Source organism: Knufia obscura (genome assembly GCF_036327395.1).
Source record: "Knufia obscura strain CCFEE 5817 isolate CBS 148926 chromosome Unknown scaffold_9, whole genome shotgun sequence".
NCBI classification, from domain to species: Eukaryota; Fungi; Ascomycota; class Eurotiomycetes; order Chaetothyriales; family Trichomeriaceae; genus Knufia; species Knufia obscura.
In genome coordinates this window covers 987,338-1,013,285 of record NW_027042695.1, presented here as the reverse complement: position 1 = coordinate 1,013,285, position 25,948 = coordinate 987,338, and the positions used below count along the sequence as shown (strand labels likewise).

The window sequence follows — 25,948 nt, the reverse complement described above, 5'->3', positions numbered from 1 at the left end:
AGTTTACGATACTTCGGCGCATATACGAACCAGAATCTTTTAGTTTCCTACGCACATTTCAAGATGCGATGACAATATGGTAAGTTCATTCTAGTCCTTGCTTGTTAGGATGCGACTAACATGTCTAGAAAATCAAGTCACTTAGCCGGGCCGCAGTACCGGCCGGCAGCGATGTCGTGCGCCAACCACGAAACCTTGACCCGTCACAGCACCCATTCGAGCGGGCCAGGGAATACACCAGAGCTCTCAACGCAGTCAAGATGGAGCGTATGTTCGCCGCTCCCTTCGTCGGCCAAATGGGCCACGGCCACGTCGACGGCGTCTACACCATGGCTAAGGACCCCAACTCTCTCGAGCGCTTCGGAAGCGGTAGCGGCGACGGCGTAATCAAGGTCTGGGACCTAGTAAGCAGAGAAGAAGTCTGGGCGACCCGAGGTCACGAAAACATAGTCAAATCCCTCTGCTGGACTCCAGACCGGAAACTCCTCTCTTGCGCAACAGATAAAACTGTCAAACTATGGGACCCCTACAACACCGAATCCAAAAGTCCTCCATTAGCAACATACCTAGGCCAAGGCGCCTTCACGGACATATCCCACCACCGCACTGAGTCTGCCATTGCCGCTGCCTCAAGCAAGATCTCTATTTACGATCTTTCCCGCCCCGCCTCAGCCCCGACCCAAACCCTCCACTGGCCAACCTCAACCGACACCATAACCTCTGTTAGTTTCAACCAATCCGAAACCTCAATCCTCGCATCTACAGCTCTTGACCGCGCAACCGTCCTCTACGACCTCCGCACTGGCATGCCCCTGCACAAAGCCGTTCTCTCCCTTTCCTCCAACAAAATCGCTTGGAACCCTATGGAACCTTTGAACTTCGCCGTTGCAAACGAAGATCACAACATCTACATTTTTGACATGCGCAAGATGACCCGCGCCCTCAATGTTCTCAAAGACCACGTCGCCGCCGTAATGGACGTAGAATTCAGCCCCACAGGTGAAGAATTGGTCTCTGCCTCATATGACCGCACGATTCGCCTCTGGAACCGAGACAGAGGACACAGCCGCGATATCTACCACACCAAACGGATGCAGCGCGTTTTCTCCGCCAAATGGACGCCAGACTCGAAATTCGTCTTGTCAGGTTCAGACGACGGCAATATCCGACTATGGCGTGCGCAAGCCTCAGATCGAGCTGGCATAAAATCAGCCCGCCAGCAGCAGAAGATTGAGTATGATCAGGCACTCATCAAGCGGTACGCCCACATGCCTGAAATCAAGCGGATCAAGAGACATAGACATATGCCTAAGACAATCAAGAAAGCAGGCGACATCAAGAGGGATGAAATTGGGGCGATCAAGAGGAAGGAGGAAAATGTTAGGAAGCATAGCAAGAAGGGAAGTATGCCGAGGCAGAGCGAGAGGGAAAGGATGGTTTTGGGGACGGAGAGGTGAAGGTGTGTCGCGCCAAGGATGTCGATTTACGCCACGGCAGGAAGCGAAATCACGAATACGAGAGTACAAAAGAGGCCAGTCGCGTAGCCTTTTGGCTGGCACGTGTAGTGCGCTGAACAGCTTTTCCATGCTCTAGACTGCGCTCGCATGTGTCGAGACAAGAGTGAACTAGAGAGATAGAATCTCTCGACGTGCCAGAAGGAGATATACGCCGAGCTGTGCGCTAAGCACAACTGATGGCTGAGGGTGCAGACTCGTGCACTGCAAACACAGCCGCACCTGTTCGCCAATGTCGCATCCAATGCAATCAAGCACGAACAACATAGGAAGATACGCCACACTTGTTCCTCGCATAACGAAAATGCCAGGCTCGACCCAGTCCAATCCAATCGAATCGAATTATGCACATCAGGCGCCTTCCCCCAGTAATATTGCAGCATCAGGGCCGAGCCACACCAGCACACCGCGGTAAGCTGAGACGAAACGGATCACGCAAGCCCGCATGTCTGTCGCAGCTGCCTAGGGCGTTGCACGCTGTCTTTCCACACATTTTTGACACTGCCGCACTTGGATCATCTCAATGCCTGATTCTGAACATCGATCATTCGTCTTCCCGACGAACAAACGATCTCTCTGGACTTTGGTACAAGCCCGCTTTGGGCATTGCTACCATCATCATGTCATACTGCAGCTCGATGCGTTCTCGATCACGTTCACCGGCATGAGGTGTTGCTCTGTAACCAATTAACACGAAGTGAACGTGTCCTGGTTGGCCAGAGTCGAATAGCGCTGCGCCCTTTGCCAAGAACAATTCAGGACCAGGCTAAATTTCCTGCCCATCTTCTAGCTATCCTTCATGACCTACATATTCAGGCTTGTGGTTGCGCCTGTGTCAAGATTGTCTGCAATCATATCCACGGTCATGAATCGGGCTCTAGCAGAGTATATGGGATGACTATCGCTTTTACGAAACAAAAATCTGCATCAGGCTGAAAGGTTGCCATGGCCTCATCTCTCTATACGCCACTCGATGCAGGCACCTGGCAGTTTCGTGTCCTGCGGTTGTTGCCAGACCTCCAGGGAACGAAAGTCCAATGTGAATTACAGCTTCACACAATCATCGCACCACCGAGGTACATTGCTTTATCCTATTGTTGGGGCGATGAAATTGATCGACGACCTGCTGTACTCAAAGGCACGGAAATCTCAATCACCGCCAACCTAGATGAAGCCTTGCAACATCTCCGTGCGACCGGCGTGGAGCTTGTATGGGTCGATGCACTATGTATCAATCAAAATGACCTTCAGGAACGCAGTCTACAGGTCCGCTTCATGAAGCAAATCTACAGCAAGGCTGATGCAACATACGCTTGGATAGGTGTGGCAAAGATGATCGGACAATCCGTGGTTTGCAGTTTCTACAACAAGTCGCTTCTGGCGCAATACGCATCTCAGATGGTGTCGTGGGGAGCGTGCCCGCAAAAGAAACTCTCTTGCAGCGTTTTCGTGGAAAAGTGATGACACCCAGCTCACGGCTCAGAGGAGATACTGAGGACCGCGAGATGGATGCTACTGTAAGCGGACCATCCTATATGGCTGAACGCGAAGCATTGCAGGACGTTCTCGACCACCCTTATTGGCAACGGCGATGGATCATACAAGAGGTCGCGGTGTCAAGGACAACACAGATCGTTTGTGGCGTGGTATCGCTCGACCTGGATGTCATGTCTGAGGTATTAGGAGAATGCATGAAGGAGTGCAGCTGGACGACAGGTCACGAGCTCGCGCCGCTGCATTGAGAGAATCCTATGGTTTCGCAAAAAATATCAGGATCGTCGACAACCCGGACTGATCAACGCTGTCACGAAGACAAGAGACTCGTTGTCTAAAGATGAACGTGACAAAGTATTTGCCCTGCTCGGAATTTGCAGGGACGGAGACAGGCTAGTCCCGATCCCAAATTACGAAGAGAGTCCGAAAATACTCAACATGAACTTGACAAGAGAAATTTTGCGAAGAAATGCAGCTTTTGAGATAATCTGTTTTCACAACTTGCAAGCGGATACCGCAGCTACAAGCCTCCCATCCTGGTGTCCCGATTGGTTGGCCGAAGGTCTGCCTGAAACAGCATGGCAGATTGCGCAGAGAAGTCCTCGCCTTGCTCCCTCTTATGCGGCATCCGCTTGTCGAGAAGACGGTCCAAAGCTCTTCGTCCAAGGCATAGAGTTTGGCATGGTCGTAGCCATGACCTCCGTCCTTGGTGGATCTGATTCGCCAACGAGCGCAGTCGACGATAGGTCTATCACAACCCCGAAGAGTCGATACTACGGACGAGCACTCAGAGAAGCACTTGCTGTATGCTTACATGCTTCGACGGTAGCGCCCCAGAGACGGGATACTTTCTCTGTTTTCGATCTTTTCGTCCCTAGAAGTCTGTACTGGTACGTCACACTGGCGGCAAGCAAAGGGATTCTGTCTCGATGCCGTCCAATATGGCCATCCTTTGACCTGTGGCTAGAGGAGAATAAGAATTTCGATCTTGGCGGCCGCTCTCTGCATAAGATATCGTCGCATAACATGGGCACGCCTGGACTCTTGTTTGCACGATTCCTAGTTGGTGTGGTGACTTTGACGCCCTTTTGCGGCTGCCTGGTTCTGCTTCTTTATGTCGCTTCTGTACTGACCGCTACTGGTTTGGCCTTGAATGCGAAGTGGGGCGCTACCGCCGTGGCATTGTCGGGCGGCCTGTACATGGGCGAGATACTACTGTTCGGCACTCCTCTCGCGCTTGCCGGACGCACGGCGTATAAGATGCGGCGTGATCTCCTGCATGCCGGTGCTGTTAACAGCAAAATATTCTCCACAGCGCGCTTAGTCGTGTTGAATACAGGCGCCATTGCCATCACGTGCACCGACGCACGACCAGGCGACAAGATATGCCTCATCGCCGGCTGTACATCCTCCATGGTCATTCGCAGGACTTCTCCTGATGGCGAAGAGTTATATTCCACTGTTGGACGCGCTTTCGTGTGCATGTCACGGGAGCACTCCGTGAGGTACAGGGCCTTTTGCGAGCGCCATTTAGGACATCGGGCAGAGCCAGGCCGGAGACATTATAGACGTCGCAGAGATTTGTCGCCAGACTTCCACGCGACTGATGAGACGGAATACACGCGGTTGATCAACAAATACAAGAACTACGAAGAATGGAGGACTTTCACATTGATTTGAATGTCATAAAGCCCTCACGACAATCATGTGGATTGGATTTCGGGTAACAGGGAACACGTGTGAACCAGATTATGGCACAGACGATTGATTTTGACCCAATACCGGGCCTTGCGAACGAGTTCATATCAAGCAGCACCTTCACAGCTGCTGTTCAAGAACGACGTACATCACTGGCGTATTGCATACTCAAAAACGGCCACCACTTACCGCAATATGCAGTCACCACAAATATTCCCCGTCTCCTCAATGCCTCACTCCAATCTCGCAGCAGTCGGACTGAAAGCCAGTGAACGCTGGAGAACAATTCACGTGACAGCGTCAAAGCCGTGTTTAGGGTATGAATATGTGGTTGTCCACCTTGTGGTACTTCTTTCACAGAGCATGCTCAGACTCTATTCCATGTTCCCCCAACACATCAAGTCAAACATACCTTCTACTTACTCTTCAATCTTCCTTCCAGTGCATGTATCGTACAGTAGCGGTGCGTTCACCATGAAATCGCATAGTGTTTGACAGTGAAAGGAAGAATATTTCTACTTACAGTATACTCCCAACAGAACCCTATCTAGGTACCTAGTCTAGTCTAGTCTTAACAGCCTCACCACGAAATCCCTCAAAACCCAACAACACCTCGCTATGCAACACCACACCGCACAACCCCACACAACCCACCTACGCCTCAACAAGATCCACCCCCCCAATCCCAAACCCAAAATCCACAACAACAACCCTCCCATCCTGACTCGCACACGCAATCTTCCGATAATTACTCTTCGCCGCCAACATCCAACTACTCGTCCACCCCTCCAAATTAATCTTCAACCCGCCATCCTCAGCACACAATCCAACCCTCGAGTCCCAAACCTTAATACTGTGGTCGTAACTCCCGCTTATGATCCGTCCATTGCCGGTATCAAGATGCAGTGAGCGAACGAGTTCTTTGTGCCCCGTGAGTTCACGCCGTACATTACCGTTGGTAGTATCGTATTCGTATATGACATGGTCATTCCCGCCCGCGAAGATCGTGCGGCCGTCCTCGCTGAACTCTACGCATGCTAACCCGCGTTCCTTGGAGTGGAATTCCTTGATGCACATCCCCGTGTCGAGGCGCCAGAGCTTAGCCATTGTGTCGCCGCTAGCGGATGCGAGGAGGTTCCCTCTGACCTGGACTGCGTTTACGGGGCCGCGGTGGCCCGAGAGTGTCTTTATCAGAACTCCTGTGAATCTATTCCAGATCTTGATTGTGCTGTCTTTGCTGCAGGTGATTATGCGTGTTGCGTCGATGCAGACGTCTAGCACGCCGGCGCGGTGACCCGTCAGCCGGAAGAGTGGCTCGTAGTCGTCTTTGATTGACCAAACGATGGCCGTGAAGTCAGATGAGCCGGTGACGAGGATGTGCTCGTCGTATTGCAGGCAGAGGACGGATGCTTTATGCCACATGGGGAGGGGGCGGGTTCGAGGCTCAGCGGATGAAGCGTCCATTTTGAAGAAGGGGACTACGCCGCTGGGTTCGACGTCCGGTCTGATGATCCGGTGGTTTTCGCGGGGGTTGGAGGGGGGCGCCAGTTTGCGGAGGCATTGGTATGTCCTTGCGTCCCAGACGCGGATGGTGTTATCTCGGGATCCGGTTATGATTTTGTCTTCGTCGAATTGGACGCAGTAGACGCTGTCTTTGTGGCCGTTTAGGTAGATTGCGGCTGCCTCGCCGTTTGCCCAGCGCCTATCGATTAGTTTGCGGACGGAGTAGAGCTTGCGGTAGTCTTGGCCGGCTGTGTTTTTGCCTAGGCCTGCAGTTCTAGGAGCGCCTAGGATTCTGCTCGAGCGTGTTGGTGCGTATTCGCGGTAGAATACTTTGCGCCATACTGCCTGTGACTGACAGAAATCTCGCCACTTCTTTGATACCAGAGCCGCATCCATTAGTGAAGATGCATCCAGGAACGAGAACATGTGCTCTAGCAATTCAGGAGCAAGGACATCCGCGGGATCATTTCGTAATACGTTCGGCGTTCTTGAGTCGGACCTCTCGAGACCATCCAGTACAATTCCTATGCCGCTTTCAGAGTCTCGGTACTCCTCGAACGAACACGATCGTGGTCTGTATGGCGGTAACGGTGTTGCTCGTGCCTGGTGTAGCGCCTCGTTCTGTGCAGCTGCTGAAGCTCGGGCACCAGCTCCTCCAGCTGGTGCTTCTGGCCGTTGTGGTACAGTGACGCCTCGATGATAGCTCGGTCTATCTCGATTGTAACTTGGTCTGCCCGAGTCATGCATTTCGTTCTCGGGTGCAGCGTAGAACTTGAGGATAGGCATCGATGGTCGACGCCTATTCCTCAGGCTCTGCATCATACTGCGTGACCTCGATTGTGATGCCGTCGTATCTGATCTTCCGAGTGTTGTTTCCGGTTCCTTGCCACCATTCTGCCCTGGTTCACTCATTTCCGGCCTATCATCCACACTCGTCCGACTCTTGTTCCTCATACTGAGCGACATACGCCTCCCCAGCGACCGGACACTCGAGAAACCATTCCTGATAGAATCTGCGAGGGCCGAAGGTCTGCGGGCATGTTGCCTGACGGGTGGCTGTTGAGCACCCGAAACAATCTGAAACTGTGCAAAAGGGTCCGTGTACATTTGCTCTTCGTTGACGAATACAGGGCCGGCCTCTTCCGTCTGTCTCATGAAGTCCCATTCATTGTTCTGGTAGGTAGGAGGCGGGTGGTAAGAGAGACGATCACGCCGTCGGTCGCTTGGTGTGGATGAAATTGTGGCATAAGAACTGCCAGAAGTCACTGGCCGCGATTTTGTAACGAGAGAGGTCCTTCTGTTGGGAGCAAGGTGGGCGGACGAGTCCTGCTGCATGGTGTATGTGGTTGTCGCAGCCTCGTGATCTCAATCTGCACGAAAGCCGGTGATGTTTCAAAGTGCTCCGAATTTGTGGCACGCGATCCGACGACAATGGCGATTGTTGTTTTGCTCCAGCGAATGTGGTTCGTCGGGAGAGTATCGGTTCCTAACGACGCTGTTTGGGTGTGTAGGTTTTGTCTTAGCAAGGGCAAGGCATCTAAAACGAAGGTCGACGGCGAGATACTGCGAAAAGAATGTGTTATGTTGTTCAAACCCCTGCAGAACCAGCAATTTCATTGCCTACCAAAACATTGAAATGCAGGGCTTTGGAGCTGCATAGTGGATCAGCCCGACTTTCAAGTTGAGCCGCCTTCCCACAAGCGGCCGCCGATCTAGCCACTGTGAAAGGTTTCACGATTCTCCGAACGTGCTAGCGCCATGAAACCTTGCACTGGCTACCATGGCGATGCTTGTTCGGGTGTGCTGGGGCGGGTGCCTGACTTTTTTCGGGCTTTCGCATAGGCTTTCCAGGTGCTCATCGTGCATTTCCGATGCTCGGTCCTAAGGCGACGCAATTCCCATCGTTCGAAGCCACCAGAGCATCGCTGTTTCGTGCCCTGGTCGTTCATCCTGAAGATTAAACCAGATGTCTGTACATTATTGACAACGTCCGAATTTCCATCATCAAAGTTTGCCATGCAGTCTTCTTGCTTTCTGTGGCAAGCGAGATCACAGAGCGTCATAGCCTCAGGCCGCAAGCCATCAAGCGAGTGATCCTCACTCAACCGAAATGTCCATTTATAAACCTCTGTAGATTGTGATTCGCTGCTTGGAGCAATATCAATATTTATCCTCAAGCTAACTCGGTCAGTAGTGCGGCGCCAGACAATCTCGTAAAGCGTCGCCTTCACTGCTTCAACAGCACCAACAGTAGTAGATCTCAGTGACCCATCGTCTGTACCTCAGGTCTTCACCGCCTCAACCCGACAACATTATCGAGACGCATCATGCCAACAATCCCGCTGATCAACCGCGCTTTCTTCCTCTACATCGAACCCATCAGCACAATAGTCGGCGCATACTACGCCTGGTTCCAGCCTCAATACTACCTCGATCTCACACATCATGCATCCGCACCGGGCCTCTTCGGCGTCCCAGTAGGCACTGAAGTGGTATTGCGCCAACTCGCAAACCTCTACTTCGCCTTCACTCTGAACGAGGCACTGGTGCTGCGAGCTACATCAGATATCCGTGTCTGGAAGACCTTGTTATTCGGTCTGCTTATTGCTGATTTCGGGCACGTGTACAGTTGCTTTCCGCTTGGGATGAGCTATTACTATGATTGGCAGAATTGGAATGCTATTGCTTGGGGTAATATTGCGTTTGTGTATTGTGGGGCGACGTTGAGGACTTGTTTTCTGCTTGGATTTGGATTGGGGACGGGGAAGAAGGTTAAGGCAAAGGGGCAGAAGGCGATCAGGAATGCGAATGGTAGTGTGCAGAAGTCGACGCCTGCGATGAATGCGAATGCTTCTGGGACGCCTAAGAAGCGGGGACGGAAATCGAAGGGTTGAGCTGTGTTGACTTGGTCATCTTGATGAGATATCGTCATGAGCATTCTGGCAGATTGCATGCGAGGGTGCACTGCATTTTGCGCGAGGCCAATGGTCGACTACATTGGCCAAGGCAGCCTTTATGAGAAGCTGTGGCGCAGACCTGCTTCAAGGTGGCTAACAGCGCGGTCCGCCGTGAAAACGCAGCTGATACTCAATGAACATGCTGTCGTGTACTGGCCATGGTATTAGTCGTTCCAATAGCGAACAACCTTGACGAGGTGTGGTTGGAATGAAGGCGCTGTGAGTTTAGAGAGATCAGGATGACGGAGAGAGAACACTGGGGAGACTGTGATCGAAGAGTCAGGGTAGAAGTTCATGAGAAGCAGTCGATCTCAAAAGCGTGTTAATGAATGCCCAAAAGATACCCAATTCCCGCTATGCATGAATCATGTCCTTTATGCCTTCTATGCAATGAAATTTGCTGTCGTTCTCATATCTCGTCGGCTCGTAGCAACGTCGTCACTGTGCATCATAAACGCTTATCGAGGTGGAGCGACTACTTTTTGCCCATTGCATATCGCTTCGTCCAGTCTCTCGCCTCCTTCTCGTAACCGGCCTTATCCTGCTTGTATTGGTCGGCGATCTTGGCCTCAACAGCATCATCTGGATCCGGTTCTGTGCAAGCGTTAGCATCTAATGACTTTTATGGGACATAGCTTATGGCATGACGGCCTCAGACTTACCTCTCAGTAGATGACGGATGTATTCTAGCACAGCGCTCATCTTCGTGCTTGGCTTCCACTCGCTATCCCTCAGCATGCCAAGACACATAAGGCCGCTGTTCGGTGGCGTGTCATTGCTGACGTTTGGATGGTAGAGCTTGGTCTTAAAGGTGACTGTCGGCGGCTTGAATGGGTAATTTGGCGGCAGAGTCAACTCAAGATCGAATTTGCCTCCCTACGCCAACAACATCAGCACTGTCGACCCGATCGTTCATGCCAGGTCTAGAAGATGGCTTACCGAATATGGTGTGCCAGATGGACCGTCCATGGTCACTTTCCAGCCGTGGAGATTGTTGTCATCCTTCAATTCGACGATTACGCCGGAAGGAGGGGCCGTGGTCAACTCCCCAAGTTCCTGCAACTCGTCAGAATAGCCAGTATACACTGAGGCATCGGTCGAACCTTTGTGATCCGCTTTTGGCCCGCGCCAGCCATCTTGGTTGTAAGGAGGTGGTAAGGCTGGGCGATAAATATGAGCAGAACTGGAGTATGAGAAAGTCAATGTATATTGGATCAGAATCTTGGGGCGAGCTCAAAGTCGGCAAGTTCGGATTGCAGCAGCAAGGTAGTAGAAGAGTGTAATCAGACTACGATGAGAAGAAAGTCCAGTGTTTGCTCAAGCGTTATGATTGATATTGAAGGTACAGTCAGGCAAGTCAGGTCTAGTTGAGGTTGCACTAAAACGTTCCGCCAATCAGAATCGAGCTTTGTCTTGGCCAGGCAAATTGGCAGTGGCTTCCTTCTGATGCAAGAATAGGCAACAGTGACCGTCAGGTTCATGACACTTGCCTACTGACCTCTCATGAACGCCTCTCACTTGGGAGAAACATTTGTCCTCGCGCTTCTCCTCCGCCTAGACAGCCATATACAGAAGCGAAGGCTAAGGACAAGCTGAAAAGAGAGCCTTTCCGGGCGCAAACTTGGCCTGGCATTATTTTTATGCTCGCATCGCTCCGAGTGTGCTTCCTAGCAATTACTACTAGAACATCGAGCCGAATCTCTCTCATCCTTCGGTTCCACTACTCTTGAATGCCGCACATAGCTGACAATATTCGTGCGTAAGGTCGAGGACGTTCTGCGGTAGGTTGGTAGATTGGACGATGCTTCGCACTTTCACTGCTCCTTCATCTTCAATCAACCGTCTGATCGAATGTAATAGTTCTGGCGAAAATTCAGAATACCATCGATACTGCCATGTGATGAGCCGTATCAGTGTTGCAAGCGTATTTCGGGTATCCCCTTTCTTCTCGTATAGTCTCAGCAGGCCCTTCATGGCTTTGGGTGAGAACCTGATATTCAGACATTGCTGATATGCCTCGACCGCCTCAGGGTTGTGATGTAGACGGTCGGCAAGGTCTCCAAGTATCTCCCACTCGGCAGCCGACTTTTTGTATTGTACCTGCTGCTGCCGGTATTGACCCATCTCTGTTCGCCATATGGTGTATATGCGTAGATCTTCATACAGGACCATAAACAGATTGTCCAACCACCTTTCGCATAACCGTTTGTTCTGGAAATTGGTGTAGCTCGACTGTGAGGGATCGGGTTCATCAGAGCCGGACTTTACTTCCTCTGCTGTGATTGTCGGAACAGGCTTCTCCATCGATCTGTCCGCGCTCAGCATACTGTTCTCGGTCGTGCCGTTGGAGGTCGATGCTGCGCCTTCCTCCGCATCTTCTGAGTCGTCCGAATCATCCTCATCTGCTCCATCATCTGCATCCTTGGTTCCATTTGGTGTGCCAGACAATGCGACAGTACTAGCATTCTTACTTGTCGGTGCTTTTGGTGTTATTGATTGTTGTCTTTCAGATCTGTATTCTTCCTCCATCACGAAGACATAACTCCGAGTTTTCAGAAGCTCATCCCACCCTATGGCTGCTGCTATTGACGTAAGTAGACTGTACGCTTTGAGGAATGTGCCTTGATATGATGCAGCTTGTAGCTTCCGTAGCGAGACGTGTACTGAATCGTAGGGCTCTCCTTGTTTCGGTTGTCCTTCGTCTATTTCTTCAAGGGCAGTTTCCGGCAAAATCGGCAGCAGAACTCGAGATGGCTCAGGCATCCTTGGCGAATCCTTATCTTGGTAGGAGAACATTGGACATGAGTTGAGGGTGAGAAGGGCCATGTCCCATCGTTGAAGGAAAACGTAGACCTCTGCTAACCTCGCCCAAGTGCTGAACTCACTAGGTGCAGCGGTCACACTCCGTTTCGCACATTCAAGAGCCAATTCCCCCTCGCCTTTGCTCAAGCAGAATGCGGCCTGACAGTCAAGAAGAGCATAATCCATCGGAAGATCTTGCACCGAGTCATGCAGTAACCGAACTGCCTGCACTTCTTCGTCACCCTCGACCAGAATCTGGGCTAGGAGCGATGAAACCTCGACATCCTTTTCCCTCAGCTTCTGAAAGAGGTTCACGCCTGAGGTATACCGACCAGTAGTCTTGACATATTTGAGGATGCCTGCTGTCAGGTGGTTTGACACTGCGTTCGGAATCTGTATCTCGGGATCTGAGCCCAGCTGCCTGCCGTTGAAGAACAATCTCTCTGCGGCGTCCAGAAATTTGTGTTCCATCTCAGTGTTAGTGATAGGATTGAATCTGCGGACCCCGATGATCTTCTTGATAGTATCTCCGCTGCCATCGTCTCCGTAGGAATATGATCTCAATACTCCGCAAAGGAAAGTCTCAAGCCAGAGGCCGTCTGTCGCGACTCTTCTGTCGCCTCTTTCGTCCACGCAATAACTCTCGACACCACCAGGTATCTTGACCTCAACTCGCATATCCACGTGAGAAAAGGCATTGTAGCAGCAGTATAGGCCAGATACCACCTTGTGCGACTTGTCTGCAGGGTTGAAGGTAAGGGTATTGACGTATGCGGCCAAGCTGGCGGAGGACGAGGCATCGATGCCGGTAACATGATGGTACACTCCTGTCTGTTTCGAGCCACCCTTCACGCTCTGCTTCATCAAATGGACAAGATCGGGGGGTCCGAGTTCCCGCAGGCCTGGGAGGCTCTCGGTTCGAGCATCGATAGCAATACCGATATCGTCATCTTCAATGATCCTGCCAGTAGTCCAAGTGTTAGATGGTTGATCGGACAAATATCCTCGGTAATAAGCAGCTGTGACTTACTCTGGCACCGCCGGCGCAACCATATCCGTGAACTGTTGTTGGGAAAGTCCGATTATCGCTGACTTCGCTTGCTCTGTCGATGTGTCTAGAGAGTCGCTAAGGTGAGCAGAGCCCGACGGTCATGTCTTCGGGCCTGGGAACTGTGATCTAAGGTAACTAGAGCTTAATTGTGTAGTCGTGGTAGTCGTGTATACGAACCGCAGTTCAGTCGTTCGTCCTCCTGAGGGACCATAGTGCCAAGACTCTGGCGAAGGGGCCGCTGTCTCGCGTCGTTTGACGCGTCAAGACGTTTCACTGTTCCTTCCAACGCTCAAAATCATCCGTGATCTATTCATTGATGACTTTGAAGTCTCTGACGATGAGCAGGTGCTGTTTGCGACCTCTTCAGCGCACGTAGCCTAGACGAGGACACCAATCAGAGAGGCTAATGCAGATACATCAGTATGTCAGCGTGGACGGCCATCAATGTCGAGGAGGAGCTAGACTCGGCTCCCGATATCGATGACACAAAGGAAATCCAGCTCGAGGAAGCTTTCAAACTTTACCAGAATGCTCTCAGACTACACTCGCTGGGAGAGTCTCATTACAGTGAAGCTCGTGAAGCATACGATGAATTGTTCAGGTCTGAAGTCTTCAGGTATCCAGAAGCAACATCAGCATACGATGACGATCAAGCAGACGAGATCTCGCCCACGGTTGCATTGCCTGCAGATGTGCCTATTGTCCCAGTGGTCGCAGCAGGTGCTACAGATAATGCTAATTCTTTGCCGCAATTGGTCTACCTTGCCTACAAGAGTCGAGCGCAATTTGAAATCGATCTTGCCCGCGCTCTATACGACCAACTCCTTAGCGACAGCCGCTCCGCAATCTTCGAGCATTATGGCCATGCTTGCAAAAAGAGCTTAATCGATTCTGCCGCAGCCCTAGAGCGGGATGATACTGACTTAGATCTCTGGAAACGAGCAAGCAGAGTCTCAGATACTTTACAGACGGTCCGCATCGCAAGGTTTTGCCTTGAAAGTGTCCTGGCTGGTGACGATGAGGGAGAAGACGCAGTCGATCTTTCAGGGCTGGAAGAGGCATTCGCACAAGGGGAGCTTAGCAATGTCCTGAATGCTGTTGAAGATTCGCTCACCATATGCCGTACCTCGACTGTACGTCCCAAGAATGTGCTGCTCGATTTGCTCAAGCAGAGCAACGATCCATATCCATTTCTGCCGGCGAAAGCTAGAGCGCTAGAGTATATCAGCGATAGTAAACGTCCACTATCCTTCGCTCCCGAAGAGATGCGTCTAGTACTTTCATCAGCAACATATTCGGCCGTCACTGAGGCCTTACTACAGAGTGTCGTTGCAACGGATGCTCGCACTGAAGGCTCATCCGCCAGCGCATCCATCAGGATAAGTTTACCTGAAGTTGAAAGTGCTCCGGAGGCTGAGATGATGCTGGACCAGACCGAGCCAGATACGAAGGAACAGCCGCATTCGCAGGAGACGGTACCTCTATCGTTCGGCGACGGCGAAAATGAATCACCCGCAAGCTTTCATTCAGTACCTGAGGGTCATGACCACGCTTCTCGATCGCCACACAGCATTGTGATGGATCAGCCGCCCTCAGAACCTACAACGAAGCCAGAGAACAACGCTGATTCGCCGCAAGTGCTATTGACAGCTCCTGACTCGTCAGTCGTTTTGCCCTCCAGGAAACGTTCCTCTACGGCAGCTGGCAACGAAGAGCCTGAAGCACGAACCAAAAGCAAAAGAATAAAGGCTCGAGAATCGCTGGTCGTTACCGCTGCACATGAAGAAGAAGTGTCACACGACCCCTCCTTCATGTACCGGGAACAGTTTAGCAACATCGAACAGGCAGATGATGTTTTGTTCAAAATCCTGAACACTTTCTTGGAGAAGATCGGTGTGGAAGGATTTGGAACAACTGAAGAGTACCGTAATCAGTTCAACGAAGAAGCTGATGCGGCTGGAGATGCCGATGAAGCTGGCACAGACGCTTCTTTAGCTGTTGTCCGTCCACAAGTGGCAATCCACGATCTCAAACAGGCTCTCAAATCCTGGAATGAAGAGAGAAATGCCGCCTTCGTCTCCGGGCATGGGGGACGAGACCATGTAGAGAGATCTACTGGCCTATCGCTCTTTCTCAAGCATACAAAAGCTAATCCGGCCAAGGAAGCGACTCTTCCCATGGTAGAGCACAGCGCAAGCGTCAGAGATTTTGCTGATGCCGTGAATGCAGCGTCAATCTGCGCCCAGGACAGTCTGGTCCTTTGGTTGCTTGAGATGCTGACACAGTCGCCCTCGAGTACAAACAATTCGCCCTATCTGCAGGGAACGTGGACGTCAGACTTGAAGCAGGCAGTCGTAAAAACCCTTGTCCAGGCTAATGAACAGATCATGGTGTGCTTTCGTCGACTGACACATTGCTACCTCGCGTCAACCTACAGACAGACCGACTCGGGTTATGCTTTGCCTCGACTGCAAGCGATGGAATTCGCTCAAAGCGTGTTTGAGCTGCATCTTGACGTTTACTCAGAAATCACGAATCCCGCAAGTACTGCCGACCACGCTCTGCGCAAAGAACAGTTCGCAAGGTTGCAACAGTGGTCACAGCAAGCTACAGACATGATGCAATCTGCACGCGATTCAGCAGGCAGCACCACAGATCAATCCGAGCAGTTGACGCTGCGCTTCCTGTGGGCTTCTGTGACTTTCGCGAAAACGTCAGAATCGGTGGACAAAAGCCATGTTCTCCTCTGTCTTGATGACCTGCGAGAGGTCATACAGCATACACAGATCGAAGAGATATGCTTGCCAAACAATACGGCTATGCCAATAATATCAGCTTCAGCAGTTGAGCAAGAGATCTCGAAGGTCAAGACACTCGAATTCTTCATGAGTGTATTCGATAGTGACAACAGCGACCCTGAAGCAGTAATCATGAAGCTTGAGCCCATTCTGGAGTACGACGAAGAAGCGCAATCTTCCCACCCTTCCGAAGCTAGCAGGGAGCAGATCCAGAACTTTCGATCATTCCTGAGCGACGGGGACGCATCACTGACACTGTTCTTGTGGAAGAGGCTTCAGAATGCATACACAGTGATTTCATACAATACAAAAGTCGTCTCGTGCTTACTACGCTCTATGGAGACAATCGTGCAAGAAATCACCTCGATGTCTGCGAAGACTAAGGATTCTACCGAGCGCGAAATGTCGCTACTCCGCTGGCTGCGTGATGCAGACGAGATAGTCACGAAGACATTGGGAAAGATCGCAGACGACAAGGCAGCATTCGAAGCAATCGATGAACTGCACCTGAAGTCGTCCATCTCTGCAGTGTTGTCTCTAGTCCAGATTGCATACGGGTTTGTTCTATCAGACGACTATCTTCGTGTCGGTTATACGACGCCGCCTTCCTTTCGAAACGCGACCGCATCCAAGAATTTCGAGAAGAGCAGGGACCGCTTTCGTGAGATGTACGTCAGGTTGATGACTCTCCTTTACTGGATGGTCAAGGAATCGACGGTGCAACTGGCAAACAATTTCGACGATACGACATCCGACCTCGTCCTATATCTACGTACCGTTCATGCTGCTATTGGTGAGCGGCAATACTGCAAACACTGCAACAAGCTATTCGTGCGTATCGCAAAGGTAGAGCTGTTCTCTTTCAACACCACTGAGGATTTGTCCTTGGACATTGCGCAAGTCGTCTTTGACCTGTATCAGATCAAGCTCTCAACAGGCTATGGCGACGCGGACCATGGCTGTTCGGCCGAACCTCTAGAGAAGGACAAGAAGACAGCGCAGACGCTGGTACCTATCATCATGGATTACGTCAAACGGCTCAACGTCAAAGATGTCATGAGAAGTGAGCTTAAAGCCACTATCGATCGAATTCAAAGCGCTCTCGGTCAACCGAAACCATCAACGGCGGCCTCGTTCAATCGGCGCGCCGTGTCTGCGTATTTGAAGTCAGTGATTAACCCTCAGCAATTGTACCGGTCGTTGAAGGGTATCGGCGAGCTCGAAACCAAGGCTGTCCATAGTGACACCGCACACATTGCTGAACAAGGTTGGTATTTGCTTCTTGGCAACATGACTCTGGCCAAGTATCGCTCTGTGAAAAGAGTCAACCCAACGCCAACTGATGATCTTGACAACGCTCTGGCATTTCTACGCCAGGATCTTGAGCACAGTTCAAGCAATTGGATGTCCTGGTACAAGCTTGCTCAAGTGCATGATGCAAAGATTGAGGACAGCCTGATCTGGAACTCGAACAAACTAAACGACGGACGGTCCGAGCTGGCTACCCTGGAACGAAATGCGATCAATGCCTACACAATGGCGACGGCTCTCGCGATGAGGTCGGCGGAAGATGACAGTATTTCAATCGAGTCAATGAACGACATGCTCTCTGAATTTGCCGTTCGACTCTACTCCTCTTCGCGTCCACCATTGGACATGGAAGCCTTCAGCACCAAGAAGGCAATCAGGCACCTTAGCAATCATCGAAGCCAAGCAATGTCCGAACAGCCTCTGTACGAACCAATGTCGGAATACAATGTCTGGAGCTTTGCAAGCCACTTGATTCGCAGGAGTCTCTCCAGTCAATCTAAGCAATGGGCCCGCTATTATATGCTGGGCAAATGCTTATGGAAGATGTTGAACAGCCCAACGAATGAGAGGGTACGAAACCCTGTCACGGTCGACGATGTCATTGACGCATTCACCGAAGCAGTCAACAAAGTGCCAAAGAAGGAACGGTCGTCTGACCCAATTCTCGAACCGCATTTCAAGCTAGTCTCGACTGTGCACAAATTACGGGTCATGCAGGCCGTTCCACTAGAGAAGGCTGTGCAATACCTGCAGGCCACATCTTATGCGAAAGGTGTTCAGATGCCAAATGATGATCAGGGAAAACCTGACTGGGAGGCATATATCCTATCTGTACTCAGGAAGCTGAAAAGCGCAGACAAGTCCGGCTGGCACCACCGCATCACGGCTCGGGCGGCACATGTGCTATACAAAAACAATGGCGACGTCGGCGAAGCACTAGCGGCAAAACACCAATTTGCAGACTCGATCTTCACGAAGAACATGACTATGCAGGTTTGGAAGCCAGAAAACGAGCGTGCAGGACGGCACTATGTCTACACTAGTCGATATCTTCGCTTCTTCATTGAGATACTGGACACACTTCGAGACCGCAGCAACCTCGAGCAGGTCGTTCGCAAGATCCGTCGGAAGACTACTGACTTTGTCAACCACACGAAAGTCTGGGAAGACGCCGTGACAGTCTATGTTGACTTGCTCAGACGAATAGGCAACATTCCTCGTGGCCGTGAGCGAGCCCTATTCGACAGCATTAGCTTCGATGAGTTTACCAGGCAGTCCGAGAAGTTGGAGAAGTGGGCTCACGACCCTTCCACAACCACGCAGTACCTCGATATCATCAAAGACGCCATCGAGATCAAGAAGCTCAATAATAGTCTTATGAAGGGCTCAGCGATCGATGACCTCATTGGCGATGCCTATGCCTGCATGTACGACGTGTTTGTCTCTCAGCTCCCACCTGAAGAGCAGGCTGCGCAGCCAAGACCTGCAGTACCGCAAGGCACATTCATTAACATGACATCTGACACGGCGCCTTCCGGGGATGACAACCTCGATCGCATGCGCCTCAACAATCTGCTCTCCGGCCAGACTGACGGCGCCAGCGGCTCGATGACCGACGGTGCGCCAAGAACGACAGGTTTGGGCATAGTAGCACCCACTACTCAGGCTGCCGAAACACCGCCTCCTGATGTACGAGTTCCCGCCCCTGCGAAACCAGGACGTGCAAAGACAATCACAAGGAGGGAAGTGCAGCGCAAGGCAGAAGGAGCTATTGGCAAGCCGCCTCCGATCAAGACACCTACATTGGCTAAACGATCGATATCAATCAATGTTCCGAGCATCAAAAAGGACAACTCTGAAGACCGTAACGACGATGGTGAAGGCAGCGTGAGGGGCCGAGCAGGTGTTGCAAGCGGGTTGAGCTCAAGACGTGGTAGTGTCAGCTTGAGAAATACCCCTGATAGCGATGTTGCCGACGCTGAGGATGAAGGTGGAGATGGCGACAATGAGGAAGATCAGGACGACGAAGACGATGTTAGTGACACCGAGGCCGCAGGAGATTCTAGTTCTAGGAAACGACTATTTCCTGGTCTCGCACCAGAGGAAACTAGGGATGAAGATGATGAGGAGGTGGACGAAGAGGATGGTGGTGGCGATGGTGATGGCGATTCTTCCGACGACGATAAAATGTCTGACGCCAAAGCTGATCAAGGTGAAGAGGAGGAGGGACCTGAAATACCGGATTCACAGGAGCCTGCGGGCCTGCAATCTAAGAGCAAGGATGAGATGGACACAGATTGAAGTCCCATGACGAGCTGATCTTTGAAGCGGAATAATACTTTGGTGTCGTACCTTCCGTTGTCCGAAGCCAACGAGGGCATCGCTCATGGCCGTCGCGAGACGCTGAGCATTAGTACGTCAGCATGTGTAACTGCAGAAATTCTCGGGCTCAAGTTACACGAAATATGCAGTCAACCTTCAAAGTCTTCGATCGAGTGGTTGATGTACCCCGACTTCACCACGGGGAGGCGGGCGACTCCAGATCGCCCATACCGCAATGCGACCTTTCCATGGCATGCAGGGTATCTTGTACCTGTACCCAATCAAGGAACCAATTCCGTGCCTGCCAAAACGCGTCTTCGAACGTGTATCTCGCTTTCCAGAATCTTGACCTTTCTTCTAACGTTCTCTTCTCACTGACTCCTACATACCAGCACAGATTACCTGTTGCCCAGCAGGCAACAGTATCCAACCCCATAACCAGCCTTAACAGTCGACATCTCACGTTCAACATGTGCGAACGCTGCAGATCCCCCATCCAAGCCATCCGCCTCCCAACAACCCAAATCTACTGTCTCCCATCATCACAGCCATGGAGGAACTGCGACCAGACAACGCGAGCAACTACAACCACGAGCTGTACACACCACCACAGTCACAGTCACAGCCACAATCACGCCCAAGACCTAATCCGCACGTCACCCCTCCCAGCCTGCTACGACCTCGACACCTGCAACTGCTACACCCGACTGACTTTGATATCCCCAAATCAGCCAGTCAGCAGTCCCACCCGCATCGAGTCCCTCCTCCGCGACCTCCTAACCGTCTGCATCGAGGACGACGCCATCGCCACAGAGTGTACATGTGAAGACCACAGTCACCAGGACCAGCAACTCCTCGTCTGTGACCTGATGGATTTCCTCGAACGTGTACGTGCCGGTCAAGGACGGTGGAGATGTCGATCCCCTCACGGACGAAACCGAGGTTGTGGCATTGATAATGGCAGGGATAGGGATGTGAGGACCGAGACACAAACGCTGTTTGAGGTCCTTTTCCGCGTCACACGTCGCAAAACGCAGAGTACCCATTCCGGATGTGCCTGTGGATCTCCACGCCAACGGTCCCGAAGTTACGAGCGGCGACGCAGCCGCGACGCAGGTCTATCACGGGTCGTAAAGGCGCTATTTGATGAGATGGAGGGGAGTGCGGGCTGTGAGTGCTGGGGTTGTGCTGAGTATTTTGAGAGGAATACGGGACGGGTAAGGAAGGCGTTGAGGGAGATTGAGGGAGGTGACGGTTGTGGTTGTGGGTTTGGCGGTAGTTGTGATGAGGAAGTCACTAAGGTGATCTACGAGCGGCCACGAAAGCCAAGGAGCGGGAATGTACATGTTGGTTGGTCCTTGCGGTGAGGTGTCAGCAATGGTTTCGCATATGAACGGCGGTCTCAGACGAGATAATGGTCACGAATCTTTCTATACAAATACAGTACATTGAATTTTGCAGATCACCTCCCTCTCGGTTGTCCATGGGTATAATTCATGATAACGTCATAGCACCTCGTGAAGCACAAGCCTCGAAAAGAAGAGGTTCATTCCCGAAACGCCAACGTCCAAGGTATTCCGTGTCGTTGCCATGAGATCACCTGTCCTCCCTTTTAAAAGTCATCATCAACCACTTCCTCCTCCTCCCCAAGTGCCACCACCTCCTCACCAGCTCCGAAGTACTTATCTGGATCATCATCAGGTTCGTCATCATCCTCAACGTAGTCATCGTCGTCGCCTTCGCTCTCGACTTCTTCTGGATCCTCACGAGTACCCGTTTGTTGTGTTGGCTGGGCAGCGAGCTGTGTCGGCAGTGGTGTTCCAGGTGCACCTGAGCCGTAGCCAGCTGGCGTATGCGTTGATGATAGCGGCGACTCGCTTCGACCTTGGGTGTTATCTTCGATGAGAACGGGAGATGCTCGTGGTTGTTCAGAGGGTTGTCGAGGCGGGATGCTGGCTGCACGAGGTTGTGACTGTGTCGCGGCTGGAGTGGGAAGTTGTCTTGCACTACTGGCTGGGACTGTTGTTCCTGAAGCCTCGGGCGTGCCTGTATCCTCCTCATGCTCTGCATCTTCTTCCTCGTCATCTTCATTGTTAGCACTCGCTGCTTGTGCTACCGAACCAGAACGAGAACGTGCCCGAGGACTATTTCTGTCGATGTCTGTCTCACCATCCGTCTCGTACGTAGACATCGTGCCGGCGATGCGGTCGAGTGTTGCTCGCGCACGTCGCTTGTTCGATGCCTCGTGATTCCGACTTGTATGCGGCTTGAAGAAGCGATTTGGGTCCGCGGGACTTTCGCTACGACTTTCGCTCGATTCTTCGAAACCAGGTAGAACATATGCTTGACTCAGTTTATCGTAGTCGACTCTTCGGGAGAAAGTGCCTCGCTGCTGCATCATGACCTTGACGGAACCTCGTGCGCTGACACTGACTTCTCGGGCTTGTTGTCGCTCCTCCTCTGCATCATTGGCACCTTCTGCATTTTCTGCTCCTTCAGCATCAGCGCCATCTTGCTCGCGTCGCTTGTTCCGTGCTTCTTCAAGGTACGAGATATCTCCTGCTCGACCAGCTCGTTGCATGCCGTCTTTCCGCCGTATCTTCTTCATGCGCTCTTTCTCTGGGTCGATTCCTTTCTCTCGTAGTTCACGATCTTTCAGTTCGCGCTTGATCTTCTTCGCATGTTCTGTTCGCAACCAGTCGGCGTTCTCGGTGACCCAGATTGTCTCCTTGATTCTCTTCTCTTGCTCGGACAGTACGCAGTTTGCAACGTCAGGATCATCGGCGAATTCGTCTGAGCCCAGGATTTCGTCCATAGGAGTGTTACCAAGGTTACCAACCGTGCTTTCGACGGATGGGCCTAGTGAATCATTATTTCGAGGTTTCGGGTAGATGTCGGTGACCCCCGTGCCGGGTGCCGGCGGCTCTGATGGCATTTCGTCTTGAGCAATAGTTCCTGTGGGGTCGAGTGAGGCGTTTCTTTGGAGCTGGTCTGCTATGTCGACTTCGAGCTCGCGCTCTTCTTCCTGTTCTGCTTCAGTAGGTGGTCGAGGTTTCCAATTCTTCGCGCCCTTTGGCTTTCCTGCCTTCCGACGTTGCGAAGTCTCTGTGGTGGCAGCGGTACTAGGTCTGGTAGGCAGCTCGGGTATTGCAAAGCCTTCCGCGTCCAGTCGAGGTCGTTTTGCTTGGGGTTGCTCCTCTTCACCAGCGCCATCAGCTTCCTCCTCCTCATCTTCAACTTCGGTCTCCGTCTGCTCATCTTCGTCGTTCTCGATCGCAGCAGCACTTTCAGGCAGCTTGCCATTTTTGCGCTTCCTCTTCTTCTTCTTTTTATTTGCCTGCTTCTCTTGCCACTCGGGTAGAGCACGGTAATAAGACGGCGGCTTCGTAATTTCGTATCCTTCAACTGAAGTAGGATCTGTAGCTCTGAAGTCTTTGACAGACATGGTGCTGCTACTCGTCTCCCTGAATTCTTCAATTCTCTTGCTCAACGTAATTTCCGTCACTTTCGCAACCAGTACCACCTCTCGCAACGTTCGGCGGAAATTGTTCATACGAGCAGCAATAATCACAGCCGCGCCAGCGATACCAGAAGGACGACGACCCGTCACCATCCAATCCCTGTTCATACTCTTTGCGACTTTAGCTGCGTCTCTCTTGACAATATTGGTCAGGTCTCCAAAGTCCAGCTTGTCGCAGAATCGTTCAATGAGGTCCTCAGGATCTTGAAGGTTCATGCCGCCCTTTTGCCTCTCGATTTGCTCGGCAGTGAGTTCCGCCTGCTTTTCCTTGGAGGCGCCCTCTTTCTGCCTCTCCAAACTAAACCATATGTCTCGATTAGCGTCAAGGTAAAGCTTTTGCTGAAGGATTTTGACCATCTTGCCGAGCTCGAAGACATTGTAGCTACCCTGACTGATCTCCGCAAAGTCTATCAGCATCAACGGATACCGTTCTCTGGCCGTACACTGCCGAACGGCGAGGTATAAGCATACGATCGCAACACTCTCCAGTGTACGTCCGCGATAGAATGCGCGCTCGTATGCTTTCTCGAAGAGATACATTGCTCGATGCTCTTCAGTTTCACGGACATGTAAGTTCAGCGCGAAGTGCTTGAATCTTTGCTGAGCATCGGCCTTGGCACGATCGAGGGCTTTGGTAGCTTCATGACCAACATGAGCAGCGCTGGCGATGCGGCTGTTGTAGGCTTGTTTCGAGTGAGTCTGATTCTGACCTATATGTGTGCCTCGGGTCTTGATAGCACCAGATGAGGACTCGTCGAATTCGACTTCCGCCCGAAAATTTGAGTCCTCTTCATTGATGATACCGCATGATTGACAAACAAGTCCACCCTCATCCGGTATCAGGGTAGGTTGATCACAATGGCTGCATCTAGGTGGTCCGCCAGGTGTTGCCGACCTTGACCGAGATCTTGGCAGAGATGGAGCGGGAGATGCTCGGGGTGGTCTTGGTCTATCTGGTCTTCGCTGGTACTTGGGTGGTGGTGCGATTGCAACCATGTTCAACTTGCGCTTTGCTGATCCGACCTTACAATCGTTGCCAATACCTCACCTCCAGTAACCGTCAACCACTCCACCTTCCACCATCTACTGACCAAGGTCGTCACACTCGGGGCTTGATCGGATCGGCAAGGAGGAGCGGAATTATGGTTGGTGTAAGCCGAAGAGGCGTCAAGAGTCGCGTGTTGAGATGTCGAAGAAGTTCGCGAGAAATGGATGCACGGTAGGAAAATTGCGAGGATCGTAAGTTTGGCGCAACTGGACCGAGACCTCAAACACTAAAACAATTCTCACTCGTCGTGAGTTCGAGCCGTGGTGTTTCACTGTCGCAAACACTTCTCCATTACGATTTGATGCTCAGAAGTTATGAAAAGGTCGTCACTAAGCTTGAGGAGTTATATCGTTCGTCTTGTTAGTGATCCCAAAGAAAGGCAAGAAGTAAAAGGTGGAAGAAAGGTTGACTCAGGTCTTTGTGGCTGCCTTGATGATCAGGCGCCAAGATCTTTACGGCATGAGCACGAACCATGTTGGAATTTACTGTGGTCTGGGACCGAACTTTCGAAATGAAATTTATTGTCATTCGCTCATATGTGCAGTGAAACGCCCACTCGATCACAAGATGTGTCCCGAGCTATGCGACGGTCAAGGTGGTTCTGTGTGTTTGTGTTTTCCTACCTGCGACGTCCTGGGATCGTACAACTGCACACTCCACTTGGCGTGCCCTACTATTCCATTGAAATACTTCTCAACTGCTGTAATACTTAGCCCAGGACGCGTCAAACGACTGCTGGTTGACAGCAAATGCTCGTATATAGTCTCTCTCCAGATCATGCGCCCTCTTCCCGAGCAGAACAAGGCTATGAAGAGGAGGACCCAAGTCAATGGTTGAGAGCTCTTCCAATGTGCCGCATGCCATTTTCTGGTCTTTAGACCCTACTCTTGCCGCCCCAATTGCCAAACTGTCTTCAGCATACACTTGCTCTTTCCGCGAATCCTCAACCTCGAGCATCTGACTCGCGCACTGAGAGACGGTCATGTATCGTGGTGGCTGATAGACCTTGCGACCTCGAGCCATGTCCTCGTAGCTTTGCTCTTTGACCTTGATATCGACCAGCACCAGCGTGTGTAGCCCTATCGAAGTGTTCTCCTTGATGCGATCATAGAACGAGGAAGGACGCCAGTTCTCTGTGAAGAAAACCATGCTCACGGTCTGGCCAAAGTTGTACAGCTGCAGCCCAGTGCTACCAATGGCCGAGAGGATGGAGGCATTGGGTATCGTCTGAACAGGTATTGAAAGCTCGCGTGCACGAAGTACGAGGTCGGTATGAGTAGTCGCTCCAAATGGATCACCTACCACCAGAAATGCTATGTCTTTCTCTTGTGCATTTTCGAGGATATCATCGCTGCCACCTTCGACAGTCTCACGATCGGCGATAATCACGTCTCGTCCATAGAAAGATTCCTACCATGCTGTCAGAAATGTCAGTAACACTAACAGGCAAGCAGCCAGTGTGTAGACGCACAAGTTTCTCTTTGTCAACCAGCAGAATACTGGTGTATGCCTCGAGGTAGACGCGCTCAGCTTTCTTGACGATCTCGACTCCCTTGACAGTGATATCAGTCTCATCAGCGAGGCCCAGACCTACAAGGTAGAGCATTATGAAATCCTAGCTTGTGGTTTGCAGAATGAAGGTCTTCTCAATTGACAGAGCAATAATTGTTGCGCAACTTGAACTCCGGGCTTTGGAATGTGTGATTGGTGCTCAGTGGCAGGAGTGACCCGCCGCGACTAACCCTAAAAGCACGGGGACGAGTACGGTCCAAACGATGCTTTCTGACGTTTGCTACCTTCACACCTGCCTTGGTCATCATGTGCTCGAACGAAACAACACTAGAATGCTTCTTGATAACTCTAAACATCAACGACTAGAAGACGTGGGCTAGTGACATCGCCTGTGCCAGCCATGGCGGCCGAAAAGAAT

At 51.6% G+C, this 25,948-nt stretch overlaps 10 protein-coding genes across 10 annotated transcripts; 5 read left to right on the top strand and 5 right to left on the bottom strand.

Moving 5' to 3' along the window:
- Positions 1 to 76: 76 nt before the first annotated feature.
- Positions 77 to 1,457, top strand: sof1 (the record flags this gene model as incomplete). The annotated part of the gene is made up of 2 exons (XM_064876119.1): positions 77 to 79; positions 129 to 1,457. 2 exons carry the CDS (start codon positions 77 to 79, stop codon positions 1,455 to 1,457), a joined length of 1,332 nt encoding a protein of 443 aa, XP_064728383.1.
- Positions 1,458 to 2,459: 1,002 nt separating this feature from the next.
- PMZ80_007712 (uncharacterized protein) lies at positions 2,460 to 2,975 on the top strand (the record flags this gene model as incomplete). The annotated part of the gene is made up of 1 exon (XM_064876118.1): positions 2,460 to 2,975. The coding sequence occupies one exon, from the start codon at positions 2,460 to 2,462 to the stop codon at positions 2,973 to 2,975; it is 516 nt and encodes a 171-aa protein (XP_064728382.1).
- Positions 2,976 to 3,446: 471 nt separating this feature from the next.
- Positions 3,447 to 4,688, top strand: PMZ80_007711 (uncharacterized protein; the record flags this gene model as incomplete). Its single annotated transcript, XM_064876117.1, has 1 exon — positions 3,447 to 4,688. One exon carries the CDS (start codon positions 3,447 to 3,449, stop codon positions 4,686 to 4,688), a length of 1,242 nt encoding a protein of 413 aa, XP_064728381.1.
- Positions 4,689 to 5,360: 672 nt separating this feature from the next.
- On the bottom strand, positions 5,361 to 7,544 carry PMZ80_007710 (uncharacterized protein; the record flags this gene model as incomplete). The annotated part of the gene is made up of 1 exon (XM_064876116.1): positions 5,361 to 7,544. The coding sequence occupies one exon, from the start codon at positions 7,542 to 7,544 to the stop codon at positions 5,361 to 5,363; it is 2,184 nt and encodes a 727-aa protein (XP_064728380.1).
- A 992-nt stretch (positions 7,545 to 8,536) lies between these two features.
- Positions 8,537 to 9,103, top strand: PMZ80_007709 (uncharacterized protein; the record flags this gene model as incomplete). The annotated part of the gene is made up of 1 exon (XM_064876115.1): positions 8,537 to 9,103. The coding sequence occupies one exon, from the start codon at positions 8,537 to 8,539 to the stop codon at positions 9,101 to 9,103; it is 567 nt and encodes a 188-aa protein (XP_064728379.1).
- Positions 9,104 to 9,641: 538 nt separating this feature from the next.
- Positions 9,642 to 10,302, bottom strand: PMZ80_007708 (uncharacterized protein; the record flags this gene model as incomplete). The annotated part of the gene is made up of 4 exons (XM_064876114.1): positions 9,642 to 9,760; positions 9,829 to 10,042; positions 10,106 to 10,222; positions 10,270 to 10,302. The coding sequence occupies 4 exons, from the start codon at positions 10,300 to 10,302 to the stop codon at positions 9,642 to 9,644; spliced, it is 483 nt and encodes a 160-aa protein (XP_064728378.1).
- A 568-nt stretch (positions 10,303 to 10,870) lies between these two features.
- Positions 10,871 to 13,021, bottom strand: BUD7 (bud site selection protein; the record flags this gene model as incomplete). The annotated part of the gene is made up of 2 exons (XM_064876113.1): positions 10,871 to 12,929; positions 12,999 to 13,021. 2 exons carry the CDS (start codon positions 13,019 to 13,021, stop codon positions 10,871 to 10,873), a joined length of 2,082 nt encoding a protein of 693 aa, XP_064728377.1.
- A 420-nt stretch (positions 13,022 to 13,441) lies between these two features.
- Positions 13,442 to 19,429, top strand: HIR3 (Histone transcription regulator 3; the record flags this gene model as incomplete). The annotated part of the gene is made up of 1 exon (XM_064876112.1): positions 13,442 to 19,429. One exon carries the CDS (start codon positions 13,442 to 13,444, stop codon positions 19,427 to 19,429), a length of 5,988 nt encoding a protein of 1,995 aa, XP_064728376.1.
- Positions 19,430 to 21,062: 1,633 nt separating this feature from the next.
- Positions 21,063 to 23,966, bottom strand: BRF1 (transcription factor TFIIIB subunit brf1; the record flags this gene model as incomplete). The annotated part of the gene is made up of 1 exon (XM_064876111.1): positions 21,063 to 23,966. One exon carries the CDS (start codon positions 23,964 to 23,966, stop codon positions 21,063 to 21,065), a length of 2,904 nt encoding a protein of 967 aa, XP_064728375.1.
- A 745-nt stretch (positions 23,967 to 24,711) lies between these two features.
- On the bottom strand, positions 24,712 to 25,624 carry DPH5 (diphthine synthase; the record flags this gene model as incomplete). Its single annotated transcript, XM_064876110.1, has 2 exons — positions 24,712 to 25,428; positions 25,490 to 25,624. The coding sequence occupies 2 exons, from the start codon at positions 25,622 to 25,624 to the stop codon at positions 24,712 to 24,714; spliced, it is 852 nt and encodes a 283-aa protein (XP_064728374.1).
- Positions 25,625 to 25,948: the final 324 nt, after the last annotated feature.